General features: G+C 25.6%; 1 protein-coding gene across 2 annotated transcripts in view; it reads right to left on the bottom strand.

Annotated features, from left to right (window-relative positions):
* The window catches only part of LOC114126365 (atrial natriuretic peptide-converting enzyme-like), a 155,501-nt gene that overhangs the window by 84,843 nt on the left and 46,285 nt on the right, over positions 1 to 24,373 (bottom strand). The window contains exons 1-3 of one of the 2 annotated variants that reach the window (XM_027990301.2): positions 7,495 to 8,013; positions 1,564 to 1,655; positions 359 to 467 (exon numbers count right to left, since the gene is read on the bottom strand). In XM_027990301.2, the coding sequence (XP_027846102.2) occupies positions 359 to 467; positions 1,564 to 1,631 (177 nt within the window). In that variant the 5' untranslated portion in view covers positions 1,632 to 1,655; positions 7,495 to 8,013. Of the gene's footprint in view, positions 1 to 358; positions 468 to 1,563; positions 1,656 to 7,494; positions 8,014 to 24,373 lie in introns of those variants that run through there. The other variant, XM_050204353.1, reaches the window with a different exon arrangement.

The following is a 24,373-nucleotide window of genomic DNA, read 5'->3' as shown; positions in this document are numbered from 1 at the left end:
CAAAACTCCAACATTTTACTCTTTTAAAATTTAATCATTTTGTACAAGATCGTAGTCATAAACTGTGGCCAATGTAATATTGTTACATTTGTTATATTTGGATTTTTCTATTTTTAATATAAAATATAAATTAACATACTAAATAATATTAATGAGTTTATATCATATATTATATCCTATAAATAATTATTTTAATAACGGATTAATATCAAATAATACATAATGCGTATACTTAATAACTATAAATATACGTATTATAGCCTAACCTACATATTATTATAATACTGTAAAAAAATAATAAATTTTACAAACCGTTTACATGAAATATAAATTATAATAATATAACTAGTTTACTTACAGTGTCAGTTTCACTATCCATATTATGGTCAATACAAGATGAATGTCTCCGTGATAGAAAAGGAGGGGGTTTTGTCTTAGACTCTGCATCAGAATTTTGATTAATAATCCTAAAATTAACAAGTTTAAATAATACATTTGTATTATAGTAAAAAAAGTATATATAAATATATATTTTATGGATAAGCACAACTTAATAAACTTTTTAACTATGTGTATTTGTAATCAATTATAGATGTAAAGTTTAAAAATATAGATACAGTAGAAATAAGTAAAAATATAAATTATATAGTTTAAGCAGCGTTATCTGCAGAAAATTATTGACCTGATATTGAGACATAAACATTTCGATTTTTTTCATTATTATTGGTTAAACCATCGTTTCTCAACCTTTTTAGTGTCGCGACTCGAAAAATAGGTATAAAATATGGTCAATCACTTCACGACCCCTTCCATATTTATTAAATAAACATTTGAACAATAAAAATATCCTATCATGTTGACCAAACGAAATTTAACATTTTAAATGTCAATTTATAAATACCATGTCTATATTAACTTAAGTTCATCAAGTTTGAACGTTATGTCTAGATTCGTTAGGAATTCCCATTAGTGGAAAACTGGAAAAGTGCCCGTTTAATTGATAAGATATCTACATTTAATCGACTGCTTATTATTGTTATTATTAATTTCATTTTTGTGTTATTTATGTTCAATAAAAAGTTTTAAATATTTAAATAAAAATGTATATTTTATAAATCATCGTTTTGTTATTTTTGATCTATGCGACCCCTAGTCAAGGTGCCCGCCACCTCCTGGTTGAGAAACGTTAGGTTAAACAATTATCCGCCAGCAAATTTCACGGCTAGCCTATCACTTCAGAATTAAAAAAAAAAATAAAATATTTGGCATGGTTCATTTTTGTTGAGAAATCTTCAAATAAAAAAGTAAAATGTGATTAATAGGTACATCTAAAATGATTAGCTATATTTTTTGGTAAAAAACCCAAACAGATTTCAAATATTTACTGTTAAAAAATATTTAATGAACAATTCCATGTGGTAACTAAAGAGCAAAGGATATTAGAAAAAAAAACAAAAAAATAAAATATCTACCACTTATCAAAGTGTATTAAATGTCATACACATAACTTTGAAATTAAATTAACTACCTATTAAAAAAATTAAAATAATAAGCAATATTTACTTGTTTGGTGAAACGGTTGAGCTGTGTCTTCGCGGTGGAATTTCGGGAGGTGTATTTGTGGACGCCATGAATGGTGTTGGTCGGAACAAATACTGAAACATATTTTTTATTATGAAATATTTATTTTGTATTTTTGATGGACAATGTTGCGATTAAGAAAATTACAAGAAAATATTTTTTTATACGCTAAAAAATTTCCAAACTGACAAGATTCTTAACTTTAAAATTAAATACGCATCTGTTGAACTAAAAGTACGTCATAAAACACTTTTTCAAAAAATTAAATTTTCTGATTTAATTAAGAAAGTATGAAGGAGTAGAATATAGTTTTTCAATAACGACATTTCAAAAAGTTTTTAAAGCAATAACAAATTAAATAAACTAAAATGTAACATGTTTGAAATTCGTATTTTATGGTATACTCGTACTTCCTGATGATGTTCTTGTATTGTTTATATTTTAAGTTAATTTTGTTATTTAAGTCAATCAAATATGTTTTTAGTATACTATATAGTATTTTTATGATCAGAAATATATATACAAAAATAAAATTGTAGAAGATACCCCCTCTCACCCCAATGCAAAAAATATACATATTTTAGATGTCTGGTTATGACAGTTATTATGACGTCTAGTATTTATATGCAAAATAAAATAATAAAATATGCAAAAATAAACAATTAATATTTTATACATCAAAAAATATAAAATTTACACTCAAAAACTAAAATATTTATACGTTTTATAATTAATAAAAAATTATTTTTTAACTATTAACGCGATTGAAGCGTATTATGTAAAACAATTACATGGTGTTTTAAATTTAAAAAACTCATTGATCTTCTGTTAGACCTTAATATATTTTTATATTTAACTCTATTTGATGACGTAAAGAGAGTTAGATTCGGAAAATCTTCATCCACAATACCCAGTGCCAATTCTATGCATCATATATATTATACATAGATTGCAATCCTCCATTTTTCTAACGTATTTTTTTAATTTTTGTTGACCTTTTAGTTACTGTTCCTTTGTTCTGACCAAGTTTGGATTTTGTGTTTTCAACCATCTTCAAACCTTCATAAAGTAAAAGTCACACGATACAAACGTTTTGTACCAAAATATACCTTAAAACATGTATTTTTCGCGTTTTATGTCAAAATATGCAAAATAAAACACCACCATTTACCTCATCATGATGTGATTCATGGGCATAACTGACAAAAGCAATAATAGGAAGTCGCAAAAAAACATACTGTTGATATAAATCCTAGTTCTAGATATTATACATTAAATTAAAAAAATGTAGAAGTTAACTTAGTTAAATATTTTAGCGTTTTCATAACGATTATATTTCACAATATTAAAGCAATAAAGACTGGGGAGAAAGAAAGTTACTTTTTCAACTAGAGTAAGTTTTGTGAGATAGAATAAATTAATAACTCAGTTCATTTATAAGTTTTTTTTTTCTGAAAAAGTATGAAAACCTTAAAACAACGGTAATGAATTTATCTACATTTTTTTTCACTATGCTTTATTTTAAACCTCTGGATATTAAAAAAAAATATATTGAAATAAATTGTATGTCCATTTTTTATCTTATAGATCAAGAGTTCTCCACCTTTTGAGTTACATGCACTTTCCCTCTCACCATAATAAGATTAAATTATGTTTAATACTTAATACAAAGGTATATACATTTATATACTTTAATATATATATAATATACAACATGCCTTTTATGTTGGTTATTGGATTAATATAAATAAAAATCAATGAAGTTTTTTTAAATATTTAATGAATTTATTTGTTAGGAAAAAATAATTATTAAAACAAATTATATTATACTCACTTTTTAAATATTATATTTTACATTAGGTACATATTGCATTAATACCTACATAAATACCTAATTAATGAAAATAACCCAACAGTGATTTCTAAATCATGGAATATACCTAACGTAATAATAAATAAAAATAAATTTTATAATGTGTCGGTTAAATATATACGTAAATAATCAAAAATGAGATTTTCATGTTTTTTTTTAAATTTTTACTTCCCCTGGAACTTGTGTCACACGTATCTAGAGGGACGCGATCCTCGAGTTGAGAACCACTGCTATAGATTATAGTTGAAACTATAAATACAAATATTCAACAACAACATATATTTTTATATGCACAAAAGACTTTTATTCAAAAAAAAAAACTATATTTAATTTAATATTATTCAACATTTTTATTGAACATCGTGGTCTGAACTTCACAGATATATATATACATTGTACACTGTATATTATGTATGTAATATATGTAAATGTGTGTAAAAAATAATCATATACTAGAATTATTTTTTTTTTAGAGGGAGGAACTTGATTACAATTGTTAAAATTATGAAAGGTAACTAAATACAAAAAATATTAAACACACATTTCAAGGTGATTTTTTACAATGAATTCGTACGAAATAAAATTTTAAAAATGTTTGAAAAATTAAATTTAAATATTTTAATTGGCCCTATATCAAAGTTAGTTGTTAAATTCAACCTATTACCCACTATTTAAATTAGTTAATTATTGTAAATAATTTTTCAACATTTCTGATAGACGGATAATTCTTAACTAAATAAGTGAAGAATGGAAAAGTAGGTGTTAAAACAGATGGAGTTAGTGATCCCTCCGTATCGAGAAATCCGTAATAAGATCCCCCATTTGGATCAATGGTTATAGCTACTAAAATTTGTAGCATTCACATAAATGCATAATATATAAACATAATAAACGTACCCGATTAATCTAAAATGTATCTAATTCTACTAAAATATTGAAATACTGTAAATAATTTGTATTTTTTTTTTTTTTTTTTGTAATAACTAGATAAATGCAGTTTCTAATGTTATTTTTATTTTTTCACTTATAACAACCAATGATTGTACATATCGAACTCATGATAAATATTTTAGTTTTATTTTTGGCTATAATACATTAGTTTAAGCTTTTAAATATTCTAATAAAAGTGTTATTATTATAATACCTAAGAAAATAATAAAACTTTATAACGTTGAAGGGTTCTGTTGGTTTTTAATCGTAAGAAGCGTGTGTAATAAATTATAAGTGGAACGCGGAAACTTATTAAAGTATTTTCATAAATAATTCTCCGGGTTCTCGCTATTTTTTCCGTATATTTTGATTATACATCTATTATTACTTAAATATTTTATAATCACTTTTTTAGTTCAACTTGTGTTGTCTGTGATGTTTGTAAAAATATTTATGGATATAAATAATGAACACGTGATCTAAGTTAAAGGAAAAAATAAAATATTTATGGAAAAAATACTGTGAAAAATTCCACATCAGAATCACATTTATAACACAAAACCGTTTACAGTCCATAGTTGATTCGTGCGTGCGTCTATGTGGGGTATTGTGCACTTATTTTATAAGTCAGTTATAAACTATACTTTTGGGTTTTAATTAAATGAGTTGACAAATAACGAAACCAGCCTAAATAAATTCGTTGAACTGCATGTCAAGTTAGTTCTTCGAGGGGTTTGAATTTTAGTGCCGTTATTATAATTTAAGTACATTTTTACGAACAGTGATAAAATAGCAATTTATACATTGTGCATACTTATTAACAACTTAACTGTTACCGTCTGCACTTGCTTTATACCTCTTGTGAATTGTGTTCGATATCAAGTACTTACTTCATATTGTTAAGCGTTTTGTTATAATATGAAACTATGAATTTACAAACACGTACGATTTTTATTATGTGTGAAAGCGCCGCAGAACGTGTGCACTTTACAGTTAGTTGGACACTAGCCATACCTAAAAAATCCATTTACAAGCAATAATACTGATATACACGAAGAGATTGCAAATTTTCCGGTGAATTAAAAATCAGCTAAAAGACTATTTACAAAATATTTATAGAATACCTACACATTTTATTTTAAATAATTTAAAACTACATTGATAATATTTTTTGAGATAGATGTCTGTAAATTGTAATAAAAAGTGTATTACTTACAGATGTTATTAAAAGATATTAAAATACAATAAATTGATTATAAACTTCTATAAAAATAATTTATTTACAAGATAAAACGGTATAGATTGAGTTATACAACAATATAATATATTGTTATTGTTTTTACTTTTTTTCTAATAGCATAAGATTATTTAGCAAAAATAAATTCTGTAATCAAGTATTGAAACAAGCAAAAACTCAACTTTGTTTTAAAATGGATTTTATTTCTTAAACAAGTTATGACATTAGTTTTAGAATTGTCTTACCCATTTTGTTTTTACTGTTTGTTATACTTAAGACCAAAAATGAAAATATCCAAGGGTTAATTGTATATTATGTAGATTACAATTTAAATATCAAAAACTAATTTAAAGGCATACGTATCTACAAATTTAAAACCAATGTGTACTATGTTCCATGCTAATGATTATATTCTTAACCAGGTAATAGTTAAAATAGATAAAAGGTAATATAAATTATAAGATTATTCTTTAACATAATAATAACTCTATCTATTTGCTATTTATTCAATATAGCTTTTAAACAATCTCGTTAATAATTAGTGTTACATAATTAGTGAACTTATCACTGTAAAACAAAACTATTGTTAAAACAGCTTACATAAGTTTGAAAATTTCCAGCTTTCGTGGAGGAAGTTACAGCCCAATTAATTTCCTACGTAAACACTACAACACGTTAAATTGGTATTAAAATATAATATTACATTGTATACAAATATTTTGTAATAAATTTTCAACGGAATATAATATGCATAAGTTGATCACGTACTTATGAAAAGTTTACCAAACAAAATTTTAACTATTACCTACTTTTAAAGTATGGAAATTACCGATAAGCGTGAATAAAAACAAATCACATTTTTATTACAACTTTTACTTGATTATTTTTATTAAATTATACTTAATCGAAAAATAAAAAACTATTTGTAAATTATCTATCTTTACAAAAATTGATTTTAATAATAGTTTAACTATATCGAGTATAATATATTATCAATTCGGACAATTTGATCATACATTTTTTCATATTCACTATGTGTAAAATTAAAATATTTGAAACAAGTTATTTGTTTAAAGTAAATTATAATTTCTAAATATGTAATTATTTCTAGTCTAGTTGTATAACGCTGTAAAATAAAATTTACGAACAGTTTCCAGAAACGGAAACCAATTTATAACTGACGTTTAAAATGTTTCATCTGCAATAAATTCCATAGCGGAGTACAGACATTTTTGTAAAGTATACATATTTTATTTTTTCAAGAGTGTCTGTTATGCAAACATTTCTTATTTTTTTTTTCAATTTAAACGTTTGATCTAACTAATTGAATAACACGGTCATGTGGATTTTATTCGATCAGTCACTAATTAGCAACAGTCGTGATGTGCACATCACACAATGTCAGTGTTGTATATTAATTGTATTTACACGATTATTAAACAAGAAAAACGTACGAGAAATATTTTTTAATTACAAAGACAATTATTATTTGTGAAATATATGAGCCAGGATCGAGTGAACGGTTTTAATTTTTTTTTTTCGAAAAAAATTAACGTTTTAATAGGAAACGACACCGGTATAAAATACGTACAGACGCCTATATGCCACATTTACACTCGTACAATCTGTTAAATAGATATTTAGAAAAATTTTAGACGATGAAATTCTGTTGGAATTTGAAAATCAGTGTTTTTGATATACTTGCCTATTAAGTTCTACACGTATAAAATTCTAGACTAGAGTCCATGTAGTATATAATGAAATTACAACCTTCCAACAACAACAATATAACGATACATGTCTCGTCGAGACGTTCAAATTGTACTATGAAAAAAAATAATTTTTTTTACCACACACTACACTACTTACTTACCCGGTGGTGAGCGCGTGTCCACGCCGAAGTTAAGTTCACACACACACACACACAAGTGCGCGGATACGTTCACTGACGAGGAGATGTTCGACGACGACGACGACGACCGGGTAGTACCGGTGACCGGAAAAAGACCGCGTGCCGCGAGCTGGAGAGACACACTATCGCGCGCTCGACAGCAGCTGCTCGACACCGTGGTCCTCTGCGGGTGGTTTGTGAGGACACCGAGTGTGTGTGTGTGTGTGTGGGTAAGGGAGGAGGGAGGCGCGTATAGCCGGAGTTGGGTTAGGAGAGGTTGAGGGGGCGAGCTTGAGCGCACTGGTTCTCCGTCCCGCCCCGCCACAGACACCGCCGCCGCGCGTCAACGGCGGCGGCGGCGGCGGCGAAGCGCGCGAAAAGGCCGACCGTTTTTCCCGCTCGACGGTGATAGTGCCTCCGATCGGCGGCGGCGGCGGCGATGTGGTGACGGGATGCAGTATAATAGTATATCGTACGCTCGTGGCCGTGGAAGGTTACGGTGGACGTAGTAATAGTATAGCGTACGGCGGCGGCGTACGTGGACTGCGGTGCGCGCGCGCGCCCTATAGCGCACACCCCCCCGAAAAACGGTCGCCGGCGCGTCCTCGCCGTCTTGGTCGTACGCGCTCGTGTTTCACCGTCACCGCCGCCGGTGTGCTTTGGGACGGAAGTCCGGACGTAATCCGCCCCCGCGACACGCCGTGTATGTGTGTGTGTGTGTGTGTGTGTGTGTATATTATAATATTGTTATTATTTTTTTATTTTCACATCGTCGCGAGCGTACCTATACTACTACTACGCGTAAGCGGCCAGTGGCCACTGTTCTTTAAAAATTCGCACACCGCGACGCGGACAGCGACCACAGTTCGTCCACCGGACAGACTTTCAAAAATATATTATTTTCACGTATACCTATAATGCCGGCAAAGCGAAAATAATATTTTAACGTATAAATCCCCTCGGTGATCGGATATGAATATTATATTATTATTATTATTACGAGCGCTATGAATATTTGGTAAAAAAAAAAAAAAAATGAAAAAATGAAAATACATTTGGCGGAGTTACATTTACTCGTATCGCATTCCGATAAGACTGTATGGTCAACGAGAATACGTTCAAATATATAAATAAACGATTTAACTAATATTATATTACAGGTATATAACCGTCCTGCAAGCACACGTTTTCCGTGTTTTGTTTCTTTCGTCTACTCGTGCGCGTAGAATGTACACTAAACAGCAGCTTTAACCGTAAAAAATCAAAACATATCGTGACATTTGTTTTCGACATTAATAGGTTTTTTTTTTGTATGTAGTCAAAATTTATAATTTATTAGTATTTATATTCCGAATTTTCAAACCACCAAAGTTTCGATCTTATTTTACTGTTGGCTTTAGCCTTTATGTAAGCTTGACAACTATTCTTGAGTTATTTGTGCATTGGAATATGTTGCAATATATATTAGACGATTTTTCGGCATGAATTTATATGGTCTATCTTCGTGGTAAATAATAATACGAACATTATATAGTGACAATTTTTCAATGGAAATTCTGCAATACAATAAAACAAATGAAATTCTAAAAAAAAATACCACTGCACGTTGCAGGTGAGTATATATTATATAACCGTCGGTTTCTTTAGATGAACTCGCGGGGTATATTATAATGTTTACAATACACATTGCACCGTTCAATGTTATATTAAATTGTCAAGCTATGACCTCCGGCCACGAGAAGATGTACACGAAACGTCTTTAATACACTTTTCTTCGCCGCCATAGCTCAGTAATATATTACGGACACATAGACCGGCTGATTTCCGGGAGTTTCGTATTTTTTTTTACTCCCGAATAGTTCACAATCTGGGATCGAAATGAAAAAAAAAACCGATTCCAATCGTCTACGCGCGTGGAATTGATTTCGGCCTTCCCCTTGCCGCCACCACCACCGTATTTCATTATACATCGATGTCGCATGCGTTCCATTAGGTAACACCCCGGCGAAACGGTCGGCGTAATGGACTTAGGACCGTCACCCCTAACCGGATAGACCGTAATATTATTATTATTTTCATTTATCTGCGAATTTAAAATAATATAAAATGGAATTTTTGTACCACGTATTTCGGTGGTCTCTGACTGTGATAACAGATATTTCGTCTTGAAGATGACGAAACACACGGACAGTGACCACATCGTGTGTAGGTACTATTTTATTATTAAAAATGAATAAAATATTTTGACGTTATAGTTTCAAATTTGGGGAAACAGTTCCGTCTCGTAAAAAAACAAAGACTTATTCAAAAATATTTTAGTAAATCTGATCGGATGTGTATCACTAAATTAATTCATTATAAATGCATTTTATTTTGACGAACAGTTCATTAAATTTAATCACAAAGTACCTACGTACTTTATTGAGTTGTTTATAAATATAATACATGAATACCTACTTTTCTAGTAAATAATAATACTGACATTTACTGTAATGAGTACCTAACCTAAACTACCCTATGAATTGGAATGGGGATTACAGATATATATTATGTTATCGCAAACATAGTGAATAGTAATATCATTATCAGACAATATTCAATTCCTATACGAAAAATAAATTACATTTTTCGCTCTCTTTGATGATTAATTATACCGTTGAAACTTCTATTATTTCAATTACTTTGATTTTGACGTAATATGTATTAAAATATTACTATATATATATTATATTTTTGGATATTAACATTGTTTTTTTAAATTATTTCGTCTACAAATTCTATTATATAGTTTGTCCTCTCACTCACTAGTTATCGGGTGTAATGTATTTATATTCTCATTAACTAATAACTATAACTATAAGTTATAACTTATAACACATAACTTTAAAATGTTGTAATAAAAATTCGTTCACAATGGAATCAAATCAATGACTACTTGTTAATAAGTATGTTCTTTTAGCATTACTTCCATAGTATAATAGGTACTACTGTGTTGGAAGAATTGTATTTGATCGTTTCAAATATTGATGAAAAAAAAATTGTATTACAACATCGTACTTGGTTAGATGTAATGTTATTTGATTTTATGTGAACATTTATATTTATACACTATACCTACAGTATTATTCACGGTCCGAGATATTCCGTGTCCGGTTAATTGGCATGAGAGCTAATGAAATACACACAACTCAATATTCATTGCAGCTGCGACGTTCGTGCGTATAGCGTCGTCGAGAACCCAAACGAATACTGTCAATGTTTAATAGAAACATCTGACGAAGTTTACTATATTGCAGTACGGAGCCCGTTGTATTAGGTATACCGACATTTCGTTACATAGATGGGTGCACATGACCTGCAATAATAATAATAATAATAATAATAATAATGACGATTATGACATTTTATTTGACATGACTACATACGTTCGTCTACAATATAAATGTAAATTAAAGTTAAGTTCTTATGACTGGTCAGCGTGAAAACGCAATTTTTCCGAATAACGTTGGTTAGTTTCAAGAATTTTTATTTTTTTAATACCCATAACGAATCGAAATAACGACATGTCTTACATCGGGTCGATCGTATGAACTGTATAAATTACGGAAACTGCATGCAATAAAAAGCAATATTTATTTTTGTATTTTCAAGATCCAAACTTAAACTTGAACTTATATAATACATACTATGAGATACAGCGTTGTATTATGAGTGTAATATCAATAAGACTATATGTTTCAACTCCAATTTAAGATCTAAAAGTATAATACAATTTCGTTAAGTTCTTATTATTAAAAATTAAAATGCAACGTTGAGTTAAAAGAAAGTATTCAAAAATTAAATACAATTCCTAGTAATTGAGTAAATTCAATTTTTGTCTGGGAATTCACATTAAACAAATTTAAAAAAAAATGTATTTGTCTTGATTCAATAAAAATATACAATACCAATATTTAGTTTTATATTGTAAACATCAAAACTTAGAACTGAACTTTTTGTATAAATACTGATCAGATTCTATTCATTGCTACCACAACACGGTTCATTTTAATAAATACCTGAAAGTGCAATATAATAACTATTTAGTGCTTAAAAGCAACATGGAATTGTGAACAAGTATAACATTGATTTAGTTTTAAAATAAATACAAATACCTAAAAATGTTTCTTCTCTTTTTACAAATCATGTTTACAACTTCAATTTTTTAAACTTCAATGTTTTTAATAATAATTATCATGTTTGACTGTTTAAACCTTGATAAATTAAACAACTAATATTATTTAAAACTTAAAAAAAAATTGTTTTCAAATATTATCTTCAATTGTCAATACTTAATATTGTTATTTATTTAATATAATTTATAATAGCTTATATAAACAATAATAAATATATATATTAAGTTAGATGCTAAAAGAAAATACTTATACTTAATAGTGAAGGAATTTAAAAGTTAAAATGTATTTTATTTACTGTATAATTATCTATAAATCATAGTTGTTATGTCATATTGTCATCTATCAGTTATCACATATCATATTTTTTATGTATATTTCAAATATACAAAACAAACATATCCTATGTCTATTCACACACAGCGAGTTAGTAATTATTTTTACAACTTTATTACAACGACTTAATGTTCAGAAAGTTTTTTTTAAATCTCTTTGAATTTTAAAAACTGTATACATAGTATAAACTATTCATTATTCCAACATCATTACATCACTAATTGTATTAAAATACATTATGTCTGTGAATCATTTAATTTTTTAAGTAAATTAATTGAGTTATGTTTACATTTTATCTACTATATTCCTTTCGACTTTTTTTTTTATAATTTATCAAGTTTTAAACATTTTAACTATATGGTTTATTATTTATTTTTTTGATAATAATTAAGCTTTAGCCACATGCTTATACAAGTGTATATACTAGTTTAAATTGTTTGATTAACTATTTAAATTAACTTTTTTTGAATTAACAATTAAAGAATGTTCTTTTGAAATTCATTAAAATGTGTTGAATTAAACTTTTAGAATTAACACTAGACAAATAGTTATTAGAAACTACTATTTTTTTTTAACCTTGATTGATCTACTATACATTACTTTATTTTATTGTTGTTATTTATGTTGTTATTTAAACATTAACCTAAAAATTATAAAATCTGTTAATTTTATTATACAATAAAACTAGATTTGTTAATACATAAAAACAGTCAATAGTTGTAAACACCTAAAATAAAAACTAATTAAATTGTTATAATTATTTTAAACTTAATATTTTATAAACTATAATAATTAATTACCATTATAATAATTAATAATTTTTTAATATTCTAATTTGAACTTAATTTGAATAACCTTTCATTTAAAACCAAAAATATTTTAGAAAACAATAAATGTATAATATGTACGGCACAGATTATAATCTGCAAGATCGCAACTCGGTTAACAAACCTATAAATGTATTAAACTAAAAACGTTTTCTCAATATGTTCATTATTTAAATATGCGATTACATTATATTTTATTAAAAATAAATCTATTAAAATGTAAAATATGTTAACTTATTCTTTATTCATTGATAAATTTCAGATTTGTTTCCACTATGCATTTAAAGAATATTGAAGCAAAGCTCCAACTATTATATAAACTTTGTATTTAATAATTAAAAATGTCAATTAGACAGTAACATGCTTTATAAAATAAAATATGATATTCAATTTTATTTTATTATTATTTTTTTTTTTTACTCTAAAAATGTCTAATACTTTTAACGTTTACAGTAAGTAGTACGATAATTATTTTTTGATAAAACTAAACAAACATTTTTTTTCGAACATTATAATCCTCAGACTTTATAAATTTTTAATTATAAAATAATATCTTGATATTCTCTAAAGTGAGAAGTGACATAATTTACAGTATCTGTATTTTTCTTAACTTTTTTATATTTATCTCTGAATGTCTTTCAATACTTTCAAAACTCATTGACATGAATAATTCCAACAGATTTTTAAGTTTTATTTGGAATTGTTTAAATGTTAAAGTTGTTACTTTTCAGTTCAAATCGTAAGACTTAATTTCAATATCAGAATATAATGACATTTTTTAATGATTTAAAGTATTTCGTCATTTTTAACATTGTTATTAATTTAAAAGTAAAAATTTATAAACACGATTTCTACACAACTAATTTGAATTTTTACATTATTCCTTATAATTTAGAAATTTTTATGCCTATTAAATAATACTGTGTTAACAACACTGTACGTTTAACTATTAAACATTAGTACATTTATATATTAAATAAAGTATAGTATGCACTAATTTTAAGTCACAGTATTATTGAAATACAACTAATTTAAAATGTATACTTATTTATAACCTTTTTTAGTTAGTAAATTGTTCACCAAACTATATATAGGCTAATTTAAGTAATATATCTAACATTATTATACACGTATGATATTAATACATGAAATAACCATTTTTAATTGTACATACATAAGATAATAGTTAATTAATTATAGATTGCAATATGTACTTCATTGAGTATAATTTTCACAGACTTAAGCTAAAAGACTAAAAGTGACCTAAAAAATTAATCGAAAAACTTGACACAATTTTAAGTACAATAAAAATAATCTTATAATTTATGATTATTATAATATTATGTACGTAAAAAGATTAATTAAATATGTCATAATATAATTTATTAACATTATATATATGATGGCAAAATGTGTTTGCAATTTTACATCATATTAATATGAAATTTATTATTGTTATTTATTGCATAATTTATTTTATATATTTTAGTGTGATAGGTACAATATTTGAGTGTTGAATACTTACTGTGTTATAATTATCATTTAATAACATTATAATGTTCTCACTTTCTATCATAATATAGTATACATAAACGTAATAATATTATAACAATCTTAAAACATCATACTTCGAAATTCATACAATGTACAAGTTAAGATTTAATCGTCACACGATATTGCCTACATACAGTAACAAATAATAAAGGAAATAAACCTTCTTAAACTTTTCACTCAAATCTAAAAATATTTATGAGCAATCTAGGATAAATGGATGCTTCCGCTTGGACGTGAAGAAAAAATAATATAAATTTAATTATTTTACTTTCACATATACTTATGAGTTATGACAATGATATAATAACTATATATATTGGAAAAATAATTATATTATAACACAATAGTTTAGAATCATACACATTATTTAAATATGCAAAAATTCAAAACAATGCTACAATATAATATAATAATTAAAAATTCAATAGCTACGGTATAGAATTAATATTTTGAACTATCCTTCTTAAATATAACACTATTCCATTTGTTCAAAATTTTTAACTGTTTTTAAAATTCTCTTATCAACATCAATTTATTTTTTATTGTTTTGAAACGAACTATTTCCTGATTCAGAATTCTAATTGACTTCAATAAAAGTCTGTACCTGATTGTACTTCTTGGAGAAACGTTATAAAAGACCACAAACTTGGATGATTAACGACCATCCCTATGTTTAGTTTTCATTAGCAGCTTCGGCATAATTGTTGGTTTTGTTTATTTTATTCAAAAATCTATTATAATATACTCCAAGAATTAGGCAGAAATAATTGTAATCAACGACCTTTTTCCATTTCTATTAATTCGTTCGACGCAATTCTTTAAACCAATCTAGTAAGCATTTTAATTCGTCTGGTAAGTATTCCGACAACGATTCAATTTCCAAATCAATATCATTAATTTAAATGAATGTCAATGTCACAACCGTTTTCACTGAGATTGAAAAATCAATATCATTTAGATATTTTAATATAATCCCTAAATCACATATTTATTTTTTTTAACATTTTTGGAAAAACGAAATAACTATCAATTTCAAATTTAGGATATTCAGTTTTTATAGGTTTTATTATTGGTTTAGTATAATATGTTCAAGTAAAATAAAAAGATTTATATAATTTTGTCCTCACGTCCTAATGATGTACCTGCGCCCAAACGGCCGGGTCCATTTTTCTTTGTTTGTCAATTGTCGCACTTAATAATATGATCATATCGTAATAAATTAGCTATTCTGTGTTTTTTAATATAATGTTTAGAAAAATTTTATATTACAAAAACTGTTTTTTTTTTTTTTTTTTAATAATTATAAGAAAGAGATCATTAATAATAATAACAAAACATACAATTTAAAAAAATGAAGTTTGTACCTATTATATATTGTGAAATACATTTTTATTTAAGAATTATTATTAAAAATATTTAAATATATATATTAATTTAAAAGATGTCAAAATTGGAAAGTATAATAATTAGATTGTCATTGAAATAAGTCACCAATTTAACATTGTTTATCGAAAAAATCGGTCATTTTACACAATAAAGATTAAATCCAATGTGTTTTTTTTTTTATTTTAATTTATAAAATTGTCTGTTTCAAATCTTTTCAAAACATGAACATTATCTGTTTCTTGTCATCCTCGACACTCGTTATTGGAATTATCATTTTCACTTCAATGCTTCACGCTTTGTTCAATTCAATTTTTTTTTTAACGTACACTGAAAACCAATCGATAACAACTTTCAACTGTTTTATATAGAACTATATATTTTTACTTTGGATTCATATGTATAAATTGTAAGTATTTTCAAACAACTAGTACTTATGCATTATTTATGTATTGATCGTGTTTATTTAGAAAAAAAATACCTAATTTAATATTACGGACATTGTGACTACATAATAAACAATACACTAATAATAATACGTGTATAATACACTTCAAATATATCCTCTAAACGTCTGAAAAACTAAACAATTTTCAAACTATTCTCCAAAACAATATTCATTGTAATATATTTTATTCTTTCATCAAAAATCAGCAACTACTGACTATATAAGGCTGCATTTTTTTTTTTTTACTAATGGAGAAGTAAATTTAATTATGTATAAAATGCATTATTAATTTAATAATAGATGAAAAACAAAATTAAAAAACGAATTAGTTAAATATTTATATTAAGTATATCCTATTTATCATAATAATTCGTTATTTAAAATTGAAAGACATCTGACTAAATGTAGGTATATTATACATTAGATTCATGCTGTGGCTAAATTTTTTTTATACCTAGTTACCCTTTGCTACCCGATTTCACACTATTGCAATATTCTCCTGAATTTTTGAATTTACCCTATGAGTATATGTAATATAATATATTCGTCTAGTACTATTTTTTTGCCATTGAATATTGTTTCCTCGAGAGAACAATTGAACAATGAATTGAATTTTGTAGATTTATTTGATTACCTACCTTATGTATCTATTGTATATAATATAACTCTATTATATATAGTTGAAATTCAATGCAAGAGGAATAACAATGTATTATTGATTTTTAATAGAGCAAACAAATCGTGATAAAAATTTATTTTACCATAGCCACAGTATATTTTCCAATGCATTGTCGTATATAATCTATAGTTGAGAACGAAAACTAAACTTAGTTATGATCACTTTAGCTAAAAAATGAAATAAATTATTGTTAATCCTACTTTTATTTATCTATCAAACTTATTTTCTACCGTAACATTCAATGCGACCACCTACTATTTGTTGCAAGGTAAATTTGTTTCCTGACTTTAACCAAACATACCAGTATTCAACATTCCACTTTCTACATAGTTTCCAATATTGGATATATAAAGTATGCAAGACTAGCAACAATATATAATAACGTTATTTTTCACCGTCAAGGAGTCAATATACAGAAGTTTACCTAGAGCTCACTTTACATAACACCTTGAAATAATAAGTAATACTTTTCCATATTATTATCTAATGAAAAAAAAAGTAACTATTGAAAATTTGTTTAAAGTCCACATTATATATGTTTATAATTTTGTATCATATAATCATATTAATCAATATAAAATTACGAAGATTTATAGCTATAATAGTAGAGCACAGATATTGTTACACTTACAACATTTTTTCTAATTATTCAATTTATCTGACACCGTGACACTGATACTCGACAGTCGTATACATAATATTATATTATATAATATAAAAAGTCATACAATTTAATAATGTTAGGTATCTTATGAAATAAATATAATTTTAAGTTGTTGGGTATTTATTCAAAATAAAAATACTTTGTGAAATGTAATTATTTGACAAATATGCAATATACTGTTATAATTTGTTTTCCAATCACTTCGTAAATTTTGAGCTATCATATTCTATTATTTGTTATAATAAATATGCTGAAAATTAAGCCAAATATTTCAAACATTGTAAAAAAATTACGTTTTGCAAATCATAAATGGGTGGTTAGTTGAAAAAATACTACCAAAACGTCTACATCGAAAATTTGGCAAACAACATTTTCCAAAAAATCATCATTTTCTAAAGATTTGTATTGAACAATGTTATTCACCAATATTCTATTTCATAAAATCAATAAACCAGACTTTGGTTTGTTTTTGGAAACATAATAATATATGAATATATATAAGACATTCCAAATGAATCTACACTACGCAAGAATTACATAAATGAAGTATACTTCTATACATTAAATAAAATAAGAGGCAATATTAAGAGAAATAAAATGTAGGTTTCAGTAAATGAGACCCCAGACCACAAACGTTAATAGAATATATGTGACTAACATTGTAATCGGAACACTTCAAACCAATCTGGAAAAGTGTATTTGTTAAATTACAGGAAAATAAATTCTCAAAAAAGCAAATTATTCAACAATAACCAAATTATTGGATAAATCAACGTTTGGGAAGTAGACAAACTGATTGTAAAAATTAAACAAATATTTTTAAAAGCACAAAGTCTAACTAGGTATTCTTTTTAAAAATAAAATAATAGAAACACCATTATTACACATGGTTTAAGGTCACATCACACCATTATAAATATTTAAATGAAATGAAAATATCGTGGCAAGAACTTGATCCAAACGAAGCCTTTTCAATAAAAGTAGCACAAAATATTTTACTCGACTTCAATTTCAGCTATTTAGTATTTATTCACTTGAACAACGGATTTTTGGCAGACGCAATTTTAAAATTAGAAAATCAGAGTTGTTCGATAGTTGACAATGCATTTTGTGAAATCGGAATTTCAGTTCACAAAAGTTCAAGAAAATTATTGAAAAGAATACCAGATTTAAAATCATTATTAAAATAAATGATAAACTCATTGGACAAGGAAAACTGTTCGACGGTTTTCCGAAGACTTGACAGTAAGTGATTTAACTTATTAAATACGCTCCACTTACATCAGGTGTCGTAGAAAGAAGTTTCCCAAGGAATAAGAACTTATGGAAAACATTAAAAGTACAATGCAACGATGTTTAAAAATGTTGAGTGTATGCTTAGATTGTTTTTAATTATTTTAAAATGTAATTTTTTTTTTTTTAATAGAATTCAAATATTATGGATCTATATGGATACGGCAGTGGATAAGGAGGTGCTTGACTGTGAGAGGTTCTCCGCTGGTTAGGTTAAGTTATGGCAGTAAATTTGAAACATTTATAACGGAATGTTATTATTTTTTAGTGTAATTTTTGATATTTTTTAGTGTTTTACTGAAATCAATTTTAAATTTATAAGTTTTTCACTACTAAATGTCCGTTCCCTAGTTATACATAAGTATCTACAAGATATTTAAAAAAATTATTTTTATAAATATAAATACATAATAATGTATGAAGATAATGTTCACTACTACATTAAAAACTTACTATACATTTGAATGAAAATAATTCAACACTTAAGTTGTCGAGTGGGTATTAAACACTAAGGTCAGAAAAACTTTTTAAGGACGCATTAGTATTTCTGGATGAAACTTCATAAACATTATTATTGTTTATATAAAAACTTTGTTTCTGATGGCTATGTATGTACATTGTAAAACTGATATCAATTTGTATTAAAATCAATTATTTTTTTATAACCAAAATGATACAATTAATTGATGGTTATAATTAATGTTACATAGATTGTATTTACTAACAATCAGATTAAAAACCTAACAAATCGATAATTATTATATTTTTAATAATATTCGTGTATGTTTATGGTTAGTTATTACTAGGGCTAGGATTTTAAAGCATAATAAACAACTAAAAAGCACACGATTGTTTTAATAAACCAAAAAAACCATATTTATTTTTTAAAGAAAGCGAAAAAAAGCATGACCAAAAATTAACATGAACAAGTTATAAAAATAATAAAATTTTAAAAAAAATTTGAAAAATTAATTCTAATTACAAAAAGAATTAACTAGCTACTACTATGTATTTACCTAGATTTACAGTAGTGAAATACACGACAGAAATTTTTATACATAGAAAACAAACTCTCAATATCCACTCTGATCGGTACATACTTCATACAAAAGGTTTCAAAATACAACACTAAATCTTAAAATTTGAAATGATCAATATCGATATTATAGGTATAGTGGCCATATAGATAGAGTAGGCTATTATATTATGTAGATCGGTAATCTATATTTTTAAGACAATTTTTAATAAACAAGCCGATAACGAAAACAATAATAATCCGATATCCGTATTCTGGGGTTTTCCATTTCTTATTAATTTTTTTTTAAATAGCATAATGAAAATATTATAAAAAATTTACAGCTGAAATAATTGAAAAAAAAACAATAGAAAAGCAAAAAAAAAAGCATTTACATAAAAAAAGCCAAAAAAATCAAAAATAAATTGGTTTACTTATTTGAAATCAGGACGATGTGAAACAAATTTAAGTATAAAAAATTAAATTTCTATTTCATATATAAAAAAGAAACATTTACTTTAAAATTCGAGCCCTAGTTATAACTCAAAATATTTTTTTATAAATTAACTATACTGTACTAGAAAAGTTGGTAATTAATGTTAAAATAACATAAAAATCGTTTGATGTTTTTATAAGCTAAAATAAAGTACCTACAGTGTTCATATTATATAATCAAGATGTTACTCAAAAACGGATTTTACAATTCAATATTACTTACTAAAATAAACTGATAGATTATTTAATTAATTGTGAAGACACATTTTATTCTTTCCTTCAAAAACGAAGATGGTTTCGAATATATCTATTTAAAAAATCGTTAAAACAAAAAATAAAACCAAAATATTATCATTTCAATTAATTCGCTTAGTACAGTAATGAGTGTAAAAATTAATTAAATTCCAACAACTAAGCACTTTTAACCAAAAACAGACCTTAAAAATAAAAACAAATAAAAAAAATAATACCTAGCAATAATGTAATTAAATTTTAAGCAACTAGACCCATTGATATAATTAGTAACAAAATTGTTGATTAACAAGATAAACTAACTATTTTTCCTTTTACCTAGCATATGATTTATGGACATACATTGATACAAACATCAACATTAAAAAAACAAATTTAATAAAACACTCTTTTCTTATGAAAAAATACATGGAAAAGTCAAACAAACAAGTTACAATAAATTCAACAACTGGTCATAAGAAAAAAAAAACAGAAACCTAAATATTAGCATCGTAAATTAAAAAAAAACCTAGCTAGAATCAGCTAAAATTAGTCATTAGGTATACGATACTGAAAAAAAAATTTCTGAAGGATAAAAACGATTCCGAATGTCAATCGTACAGCATACTCTAATAATTAAACATATATTTCATTAAAGCACATAATTTGAAAAACACAGAGAGAAACTTAAAATAAATCATATTATTTTTGAAAGTTTATCCAGAGATGAACAATAAAAAGAATACGATACATATGAGTATTGGGTCCACTGAAAGGACTCACGTGGGGCCTAAGATTTAAAAATATAACTACCAACATAAAAATAACGGCATGCAATAATACTGTGCAGTAAAGGGTCGACATTCCTTAAATAAATAATTACAGACGATTTAAATATTTTATAAACTTAAATAAGCTTAGATTAGCTTACAATGATCACAATTAATATAAAAACATTATTATTTAATTAAGTCGTTAAGAGACTTCAATAGCTATTACGGGATGATTTTTAAATAAATTAATTGGAAGATTTATTCTATGGTATGGTATTTTATACCGATTATTTTTATAAAGTCAGCTACTAGATGTGGGTTTTTTTAGCTCTATTAATGAAAAAATTATATTTTGCGTATTTTGTGTTGACTCCGTGCATTATCGGCTGTAATAAATTATGACTTTTGAAAAATATAACAGTTACATACTTTTAAATATATTTTCTTAACAGGAAACACATTTAGTTCCGTATATACAATTTTGTAGGGTACATAGGTACAGTACGTTCTTTATATATATATATATATATATATATATATATATATATATATATCATAAAGTTAATTCAACCTGATTTAGGTCAAAATGTCTCGTTGTGTTAAATTTATGTTTATTTGTTGTACAATTAAAGAAGGAAAATATACACAAAAAACATATAATTTAAGGTCTATTTTCTAAAATCTAAGTTAAGAAAATATTTTAATGAATTCAACTAACACTACTATAGTAAGTTGTTATATAATAATAATGAAAATTCAACAGTTATTTTTCGAATCTCGTAATCACGGTGCTCATTAGGATAAGTGTTCAGGAAAACGATGTAATACATTACCAGTTTTATTCGTGTAGGTATTTCGTTTCATTAATTACTTAGTTACTTATAGTAAATTGTAATTTAAATAAAAATATTTCGTGATAAAATTAAAAAAACGCATGTACCTAATACTTAAGTGTATTTTTACTTTTCAGTACATAATATATAATATAATATAATCACTTCTTGTCAGTTTTATTTCTAAGAACGCTTTATAATTTTTAACGAACATTTTCTACGAAAACATTTTTTTTTAATTAAAAAATATAACTAAAAAATAGCTTTTTTAATTTAAATATCCAGATTTATCAAAATGTATGAAACTATCTGTAGAAAAAGATTACGCATATAATTTGGTTTTCTGGAAGAACACTTATGAGAAACGTTACATGATTACATTTTTAAGTTCCAAAACTTCATTATTATGATGAATAAAGTTTAACAGTTATTTAAAAAATCGTGACTATGTATTTTCAATATTTTCAACCTATGTGGAGGAGGGTGTGTAAAACGATAAAAATTTTTTTATCGAAAAATCATGAGTCGTGTTTATATCAGTTGTATAAGTGCATACCAATTGGTTAATATTTAACTTCAAAAAAAAAAAAATATATATATAAATATTTCATTGGTATAGACTGATATTGACTAATAATTAATAATACTGCATATAAATTTATTTCGGAACAACGGAATTATTACTGTCGCGTGCCGTTCTATTCCTGAAGAAATATTGCAAAAGCTTAATGATTTTTTACTTATTCCACATCAACAGCTATAAATTATAATTGTAGTAAGTACATTCTATCATAATTATATTATATACTTATGGGAAATTGATGACGTCACCATGTCATAAAAACTTATACGGTCGTTGACGACGTGGTAACACAAGTTCACTACAATAACTTAAATAATAAGTTTTTTTGTATCAAACTATAATTTAAACTCAAATTGATTGTTTGTTTCCTTTATAATATAATTTGTGTGTTAAAATAATTAAAGCACCTAGATTTTAATTGAATCGTATTATTGCTGAAATCGTTTATCCGTGGTTCTTAGACTAATTTATGTGTTTCAACTTTTAGTGTTTTACATATTGTAGAAAATGCAATGTTTTTTAATTAGAAAATACGAATTAATAATATGATACATTATACATACAGATTACATAATGTTATTTACATCTCTCAACGAGTTCATAATATTTCACTAAGTTAAGTAAAAGGATATTGTTTAAGAAACTATAATAGAAGTAATTAATCAACAAATTAAATTCATAAATAAATATTGATATAGATTATTAGGTAAGTACAGAATAAGTACAGTAAGATAGTTTTGAAGTGATAAAAAACCAATTTTAATCTGAAAAATTCAAAAAGCAAAATATAGGTAAAGAGTTTTAAATTCTCGAATAATGTAAATACCTAAAACAAATATTATATAGATATAAATGTATTGTTGAAGGAATCCAAAATAATGAGATATTTTAATAATTATTATAAAATATATTTTTTATTTTCTTATTACAATTTTACTCTAATTGATAGAAAAATAAAGTAATCTTATTACAATATTTTATGAATAATAATAAATGTATTGTTATGCAATATATTTTATCCGATTGTTATTAATTTAAGTAAATATATAACAATGTTGTTAAATATTATATATATATAAAAAAATTGGAACTATAGTAGTTTAAATAATATTACGTGAACAATAAATTAAAAAACTCACAAGACTATTCCATTATTCATTAAAACTTGATCATTATAAAATCACTTGTAGGTAACATTTTAATAATCACGATTGCCGATTTAACCATCCATACCAATTTATTAAACAATTAACAACTATAGTAGTTGAAGCTGAAATAAATCAAATAAAATATTATGAAAAGGAAAATATAAAATAAATAGTTATCAAAATGAAAAATTGGAGGAATCTTGCCAAGACAACGCCGTAAACGGATCCATTTAATGTTTGAAATAAGCAATGTATCTTAAATATAAATCAAACAAAAATGCAATATTTCGTTAATCTTAAAATTATTTCATCTAATATGTTATTTATACTTAAAATATAAAGCATGTTAAAAATAATAGCATGCTATGTATAATGTATATTTATTATTTATAAGTTTTTCTGATATAGATAATAATACGCTTGAAAG

Source organism: Aphis gossypii, chromosome 3, assembly GCF_020184175.1.
Source record: "Aphis gossypii isolate Hap1 chromosome 3, ASM2018417v2, whole genome shotgun sequence".
In the NCBI taxonomy this organism is placed as follows: domain Eukaryota; kingdom Metazoa; phylum Arthropoda; class Insecta; order Hemiptera; family Aphididae; genus Aphis; species Aphis gossypii.
This window is presented reverse-complemented; position numbering and strand designations above follow the sequence as displayed.